We start from the raw sequence: 8,286 nt of genomic DNA, 5'->3' as shown, positions 1-8,286 counted from the left end.
GGACTCCTTATGTGTTTTGAGCTGAATGACTCACTGCAAATTCTGAAAGTTATTTTGATACATAATATTTTTCAGTGCTGGATTCTACTTTCACAGCCCATTTAGTTTCTTTGTGAGAGTCTGTTTATCCAGGAAGACACTAGCCCTAGGCAATTATAAAAGTTGAAGCAGATTGCAAGTGACTTGCATGCCTATGTAACCCAAGTCTCATTCGCTTCTTTTACAGAACTACATGTACCAAAATTGTGCTTCGTATATAAAAAAAAAAAAAAAAAAAAAAAGCCAGAAATTTTCTGGAAGCCCATGAACACCCCTGTAAAAATATTCACATCCCCACCATAAGTGATTGAAAAGTGAGAGAAGGAGCAAGAACAGGACAAGAGACCCAGTCCATAAAGTTGCTATCCTGCCCTAAAAACACCCAGGAATGGTGAGGGTCAAAACTTTAAACAAAAAAAAAAACAAAAAAAAAAACCTCAAGGCCAAATTAAGGTAATGTCAAGAAAGTATAGAGCTTCAGGTAGCTGCTCACAGATTAAATAAGTCCTTCCAAGGCTGAAGGAAGTAGGACAACCTCCCTCAGTGGGCCTGGTGTCATTGCTGGAACTCCTTGCTATGCTTATGTTGAGGGTGGTAAATTTAAGTCCCTCACCACCCTTGTTGGGGGAACTTTGTTTTCTAGAAATTTGCTGTTGTAGTGGCAAAAGGTTCTGGAGCAGAGCAGCTAAATAGAAAGTCCGTCATCGTCCCCTCCCCCCGCACTTAGTCTGACCAATGCCATAGAACCTCTGGATTATTCAGGTAGAAACCTGGTGGACCCCATTATAGTCAATGGAGTCCACAGGTAACTGCTTTTTAAGTGGGTTAGGTTCCTGTTCTTTGAAGAATGGAAACCCAGGTGCAGATGTGAACCAATTGTTAGTGAAATTCCTTGGCCACCACTTAACGTGAGATTCCTGTTCCATACAAGTGAAAGGAACATGGAGGGAGATTTAGTTTAAAGACTTATATTTAGTAGTTTGTCCATGTTGTATACTAGATCAGAATTTAGTAATACGAGCCACAAAGTTTATAAGTCTTGGTCCTTACACAAGAGAATCCAAGCTGTATAAGAAACCCATCTTTATGGTCAAGACTACCAGATAAGTATTGACTAGTGAACACTATTCAGCATAGCAAGTTGCAGCCTCAAATCAGACAAACTTTTATAAAAAGATAAGTTTTATTAAAATATATAAAAAGATAAGAGCATAGATATACACAGTGTCCGTTTAGAGCATGATAAGTCAATACACTTAGGAGACATTCTTCGCTAAGTTAACCACGATCTCCGAGTTCAGTTGTGGCAGGCAGCTGATCCTCATCTGTTGGCTTCTGGCGTACTTGTCCCTGACAGACTGCAAAACAAGATGCACAAGAATTTAGTCAAAGTTCACTACACAGAGGTCTACATTGAACCTTGCGTCAATCCCAGATAATGCCACTGTTTCAGGTAAATAAGGCATTGATCCATGGGGTGCTATCCTTCAAGAGGTGGCTCTAGACCAAGTTCTTTACAGAGCCAAAATGCTGACTACAACAGACAGTTACATCTTACCATAAACTTTGTAAGCCCTTTGTTGACTTTCAAGACATTCTTTGCCAAGTGTTGCATGACTGGGACCAGAGAACTTTCTGTGTAGACCATGTAGTGCTGTAGAGTTGGAGTCTGTTAAGGAAGCATACCCTCAATGAAATTGAAAATTGACTCATTACTAGAGATGAGTGAACACTGTTCGGATCAGCACGCTCCCATAGAAATGAGTGGAAGCACCTGGCACGGCAACGTGTACATGCCAGGTGCATCCATTCATTTCTATGGGAGCGTGCTGTTCGGAACGGCTGATCCGAACAGTGTTCGCTCATCTCTACTCATTACCAATGACAGCCCATTTTCAACACTATCCATGAGACTGAACAGATGGTGCAAGAACTAGGATACATTGGTACTGTATATAGGTGAAGTGTGATCAAGTCAGGTCGTTTACATCCCAATAGACTGAATTGAGACAAGAGATATTACTGATATAACTCCATATCCTAGAAGTCAGCCTTTAGGACATTTCGACCCAATGACTCACCCATTCACTGCCATCAAGAACCTTCTGGGACAGATGGAAAGCTGCAGCTGCCACTTGTGATGGTGGAAAGTGAACCATGTCATAGTCCAGCATAGCCAGCTCCATCAGATACTTAGCCAGAGTGTGCAGTTGTGCCTCTACCTAAAATTAAGAACAAAGCCATTACATGATAGGAATAGAACCTGGACTACATCAGCAGGTTCTAACATTCACTTGCCTCTCCAATCTTAGATGCTCTTCTCAAGAAGTGCAGCGATAGGGGTCTTCCAATCTCAAATTTGAGTACAGTCAGGATCTGCCTCTCCATGTTTCTGATCTGGGCCTTTGTGTAGGTGTGATCAGTTACAAAAGCAAAGTCACCAATTGTTGGGCAATAGATTTCTTCATATTTACTGGCAATAAACATTGAAGTTACTCCAGCCAGCTGCAAAAGTTTCTTTGGTACAGGATTCACCTACAAGACAAGTATATTGCTGAATTCTAATGCATTAATGAAGTTCTGCAAGATGGTTAGTGACCTGTATGAGTCTTCAGTATAGATATACGCTCCTAGATTGTCTTGAGCATGGTTACACTATTTAACGTTATGTAGGATATAATACTGCACAATAATAAGGTTAGTACAAGTGTACTGCTATAGGGTGTGCAAAGGTAGAAGATGCCCCGAGTCCTGTGTCTGAGGGGGTGTAAGCACAAAGTTTTAAAGTCTGTTAGGCCCATTATAGATCTATTGGGGTTCAGAAGCTTGAAGTTACACCTTTTGGTTAGTCATGAAGCCAGCTAATAAACAGTCCTAGTGATGTTCTATAGTCAGGAGATGAGATCCCTGCTCATCTGGATATTGTGCATGAGAAGTATCTGTTGGGGTATGTTATATGGACCTCATAGCCATAACCCTTGCCTATAGCTGCTGTCAGATAGAAAGTATACCCTATGATATGTATCCTACAGCCAAGGAACTGCAGGCACTGATTGTAACAGATTCAGTACACTTAAGAGGTGGAAGATTACCAAAAGAGGAGATTGTACTTCCCTATGGCAATTTCTTAACAGCTCAAATGGAAAGCTATTAAGCTTGATTTGGTTTCACCCACCAAGTTCCATTTCAGTAAGACAAAAACCATTGTTTGCAGCCATCATCATGCTCATTGAGCTTTACTATTAGGATATGTCCAGGAGGCTACATTAGAAACTTCTGACCCCTCAGATCTGCACCAGCCTAGGAGTGTTGGGATCTGGTTGAGATCCTTGCCACCATTCATGGCAGCTACTTCCAACCTCCAGTCCTTCCTGCAAAGGCTGCAGCATTTACACATCGTTGCTTACCTGCAGGAAGCGATCCAGAATACAGACAGTCATAAGCATAGTTTCTTGTAGAAGCTTAAACCTCATGTGAACCTGCACCAGCCAGTCAACCAGGATAGCCCTCATGTTACCATTGATGTCTTGTCCCTGAAGATAGTCTGGCTTTATCGCTTGTTTAGCCTGTGGAGACATTATATTTTTTGTCACCGAACCCCCATGTATGACAATACGTTAGACACTCCTTAGAAGTGGGACCTTTAAGCTTCAAAGTTGCCAGCATCAGGAGACACATTGTGGCAACATTTCTAAACCAACTGAGTCTTAGAATGATGTATCAATGTTTAGAGCACCCACCTCTAGGTCCATCAGATAGCAATAGATATCCTTCACATAGTCACTGCAGAGCATGGGGTTGTCAGAGTCCTCTTCATCTACATCCTTGATGTCAAGAAGTGCATTGGAGAAAGGCTGGCTCTGTTCTTCCATAGGAGAGGCCCCAGATGTTTCCATAGGACTTGGAGACATTTGCTGATAAAGAAGTGTTCAGATCATCAATCACAAATGTGACAATCTAAGGCCAGATTCACACCAGCTTTTGCACTCTGGAGAATCCTTCCCCAAATCCACTTAAAAATGGAGAATATAAGCCTTGCAAGCAGGAATTTTCAGGCACAATCCATTATAAGTCTATGGGGAGGGGTCCATGGCTTCCACATGCAACTGCTTTTTAAAGTCCCCCAAGTGGACCCAAAAATGGAAACCTGAATGCTAGTGTGAACCAAGCATCAATACAATCAAGGCTGGATTCACATCTGTGTCAGAGCCCCTGCTACAGATTCTGCCTAAAATTGGTAGAGCACAGTCCTGCATGGAGGACTTCCCTGCTAGTTCCAAAATAAGACTGGCAGACCCCATTATAGTTTATGGGGTCTACAGGTAACTGCTTTTAAGTGGCCGACCTCTCCATCTTTCAGGTCCCCATGCAGACCCAAACACTAATGTGAACCTAGCATAGATAAGAACACCAAGTGACTTTACCAGTTACTCAGAATGGATATTACCAGTGTACACTATTCCCAGTAATGGAATTGCAGACATATGAGAGTATACAGTCTTGTCATACTATTACAGCAGCTACTAGCAACAGATATCTCCAACATTGAAAAAGTAGTGTCACTAAAGCCTTGACTTTAGAACCTTCAGTCTATGCCGCATTGTATTAAAGTACAGGCAAACCCCTTTGGATGGTGCCACATGGCTACTGGCCACAGAAGAGCTTATGTGCTACAATAGTGACTGCAGCTGGAACCATCTTAGGTACAGATGTAGAATACATGACACATATCAGTACTACAGCAGTGGTCCAGAGTCAGTATACCTACCATCTTTTCCTCCTCCTTAGGAACCTCAATGACTGGAGCAGGTTTCACAGCCTTTTCCATAACATTGTTTTGCTCAACCCTTCCCTCCTACAATAAGAGGATAGTTTATACAGTGTTATTGTGAAAGTAACTTGTCAAGATTTAGGAACTAAGCCACATTCTAAGATGAGAATAAAGATTTGGATATTTTAAGACTTCGGATAGTGCTGGAATTCTTTGCTCTTTGGAATCGCGTAGCTGGTTGGGTCTGCTGGTATCCGTGCACACCGAGATTGGATTACAGACAATGAATGGGTTGAGCTGAAAATACTTATCTGTTTTTGTACACATTCTAAGATACCCGTTATTGAAATAGGCTTCTTACTCAGGCAGCCAAAAGTGTGGGGTGCAAGGGTCATCATCCCCATTCTTCTTCTGACCAGTTAGAGGAACCAGTTCAGACCCCATATCCTATTCTGGGCTCCCATGTGAAGTCACGCACCCCAAGGTCACCACTGAGGCCTGTGATTGTGGCCCACTGGTCACATGGTGCATGCCAAGCATCATTATGTCACCCAGGAAAGGCTAGTTCCCCATATCCTATACTCTGGGGGGTCTGAAGAGACCCCAGAGTATAATTTCACACCAAGTGCCACCCAAACTGGACTGGAGAGTAGACATGTCCAAGTTAAACTTCAGAGGTTTGACCATCTCTAATGGAAATAGGATAGCTACAAGAGAATATGCAGACTGTACACGAGTATGTACCCCATGACCACAGGATGCAATGTCAAGACTAGGCACAAAGCAGAAATTTCTGCTCCATCTTGATTGAGTCTGGAGACCTGGCACTTCCATGGTCAGTGTCAGCATTTCCCAGATTACTGTTGCACCCCTAGATACATTTGTCACTAGAACAAGCTCTCCCACCACATGATTGAAGCCATCATTGATAAACATCCCAAGATACAATATATCCAGAGAAGTTTCCTAGTCCCGCTCTTTACCAGTGCACATGCTGTATTAGTTGCACATGCTCATTTTAAGGCAGCCTCTATAGTAGTGCCATCTAGCAGGATTACTGCAGACAGGGCAGGGTTAAGTCCACCATATTTTTACCTTCTTCACAGGCATTTTCGTTCTTATGCAGTTTCCAATGTCTCCCAGAGCATTTCTTTGCCGTGGTCTGGCCATCACCTTCTTACCAGCTATGGCAGCTTCTGAGTTTTCTGTGTTGATACGCATGCTCTGGAAACAAAAATAGGAGTCATTTAGATGACCAATATACCCTGTAAGTCTGAATACATGAAGTAGGGAGGTGTCACTTGGCTGTACTATGGTGAGTCACACTTGGTGAAACAGGAGCACATGGGGCAGGTAAGGCCGCTTGGATCACATCTGCGTTCAGTATGCCGTTTGGGGACTGCCTGAATGGAATACCGAACACATTGACAAGCAGTGAGCAATGAAAGCACATGGACCCCATAGACTATAATGGGGTCCATGTGGTTTCTGCATGAAACATGCAGAGAGAAAAGTACTTTATGAACCACTTTCCTCTCTGCATGACAATACACGGACCCCATTATAGTCTATCCGTGTGCTTTCATTGCTCACCGCTTGTCAATGAGTTCAGTATTTTTTTGCATCAGGTCCCCAAATGGAATACCGAACGCAGATGTGAACCAGGCCTCATATGAATACTAAAGGGTAATAGAAATCACTCAGACCACAAGGGGTGACATGCTTAGTCTAGAAGATGTGGATACCAGAAGACATGCAAGTAGAGATAGCCAAGTCAAGCCTTTCAGACCCACTAAACAGGCAAAGGGTTTTCCAGCCTCAAGTAGGTCATCAGTATGAAAGTCAATCCACAAGATAGGTCCTCAGTATGATTAGTTGGGGTCTGACACCTGGACCATGCACAGATCAGCCTCCAGGTAGTAGAAGCTGCTAGTGTACGGGGAGCACATTCAGCACTGTCCCTATACAATAGTATAGTACAATATACATCTGATCTGCACTCTGTCCAAGAGTCAGATCCCAACAGATCATTCTGAACCTTTCCTGTGAATAGGCCATTAGTATGAAAAGCTATTTGGGGATAGAAAACCCTTTTAAGCAGCTGAGGTTTAGGGTTCCTAAACTAACATACCACCACCCGCATCCTTTGAATGAAAGTTTGGCAATGCTTGGTGCTAGAGAGGAGGTCACTGAAATACTCTGCACCCGTCATATGCAGTGAAGCAGAGGTCAGTACACCATGCTTCAATCCACATGCACTGGAAATGCAGAGTAAGCATAGGGAGGAGTGTTGAGGGTTTTGATTCCAAAGCAGTATGGTAGAGGCTTGGGACCCTAAAACCCAGTTGCTTAATGGTGGTTTAACAGTCTTAGACAGCCTGACATTCCCTTAATATGGATGGTCTGGTCTAGTTCATTCAAGGCACAGTAACATTACCCCCCCCCCCCCCATAAAATAAGTGTTTAATATAAGGGGTTTAGGGAGTGAGGGAAGACTGGATTCGACACCAGGTGCAGCTCATAGAGAACATGAGCATATAGGACAGGCACTAGTTTAAGTAACTGCAGATTTCAGCATTGAAAACTGCATCTGAAAGCCTTACTATGGAAACACACCCTTAACCATGTGCATTCAGAATAAGGTATTTGGGGTAATGGGGTAGGTTTATAAAGCGTTTACCTTCACCCCAACTAAAACAAGTAAATCCAGCATTAAATGAAGCTGACTGTATAATACCGTTGCTGAAGGGCCATGATCATAGTCACATCCATTTGTGAAGAGGCCCAAGAGTGAATACAATAGCCACCTGTAAACTAAAGACCACTTGCAGCAGGAAACAAAGACACCATATGGACACAATGTCCTGCCATCATTACATAGAGCGGTACATGGTATATAATAAACTAGTCCCTTTCACACATCGATGTAGAAACATCAGATACAAGGAATTCAGCATTTGCTCCCAGCACTGCCCTAATACACCAGGCAAAAACCCTGCACTTACCCTGGTCATCACAACTGCCATGCTTACAGCTTCTTCCAGGAGTCCCCTCACCAAACACAATCTACTGATACTATGACTGCACCACAGGGGGTTAAATCCCAGGCCCAGGCAGCTGATTGGCTGGGAAATCACGAATCGGCAGCCGTTGCCAGTTGTGGCTGATTCTAAGCCAGGGCTACTCATACACTGGCCTGGGTTTACTATTGTGGATACAGCTAGATAATGGTGTCAATGTGGCGCATCTATTTTGGGTTAAAATTTGTCTTCTGTGCTAGACATCTATTTTGTCCATTTTCACTGACTCCTACATATACTCAAAACTATGGGGGATACGTGAAAATGGGCGCAAAAAGGCCATGAAAAATAGGGACTTAGGAATCTGCTCAGGCATAAAAGCCTGCTTCATGTGAATAAGGTCTGGATATGGATTTTCAGTATAGAATAATCTTCTACCAGTTGTGCACGTGGCCT

The 8,286-nt window shown here is 43.0% G+C and overlaps 1 protein-coding gene across 1 annotated transcript; it reads right to left on the bottom strand.

Annotated features, from left to right (window-relative positions):
• Positions 1-1,295: 1,295 nt before the first annotated feature.
• On the bottom strand, positions 1,296-7,836 carry CCNB1 (cyclin B1). Its single transcript, XM_075262409.1, has 9 exons — positions 7,816-7,836; positions 5,906-6,034; positions 4,808-4,894; positions 3,780-3,953; positions 3,447-3,605; positions 2,338-2,574; positions 2,121-2,261; positions 1,598-1,708; positions 1,296-1,397 (listed from the first exon to the last, which is right to left on the bottom strand). The coding sequence occupies exons 1-9, from the start codon at positions 7,834-7,836 to the stop codon at positions 1,296-1,298; spliced, it is 1,161 nt and encodes a 386-aa protein (XP_075118510.1).
• Positions 7,837-8,286: the final 450 nt, after the last annotated feature.

This window comes from Leptodactylus fuscus, chromosome 1 (genome assembly GCF_031893055.1).
Source record: "Leptodactylus fuscus isolate aLepFus1 chromosome 1, aLepFus1.hap2, whole genome shotgun sequence".
NCBI classification, from domain to species: Eukaryota; Metazoa; Chordata; class Amphibia; order Anura; family Leptodactylidae; genus Leptodactylus; species Leptodactylus fuscus.
The sequence above is the reverse complement of the archived record's forward strand: the minus strand, read 5'-3'. Positions and strand labels throughout refer to the sequence as shown.

Coding starts and splice junctions, on each gene's coding strand:
- CCNB1 (XM_075262409.1), bottom strand. CDS start 7,836: ATGGCAGTTGTGATGACCAGG. Junction 6,035..7,815: donor TGGCAGTTGTGATGACCAGG/GTAAGTGCAGGG, acceptor TTTTGTTTCCAG/AGCATGCGTATCAACACAGA. Junction 2,575..3,446: donor TTCTGGATCGCTTCCTGCAG/GTAAGCAACGAT, acceptor CTTGTCTTGTAG/GTGAATCCTGTACCAAAGAA.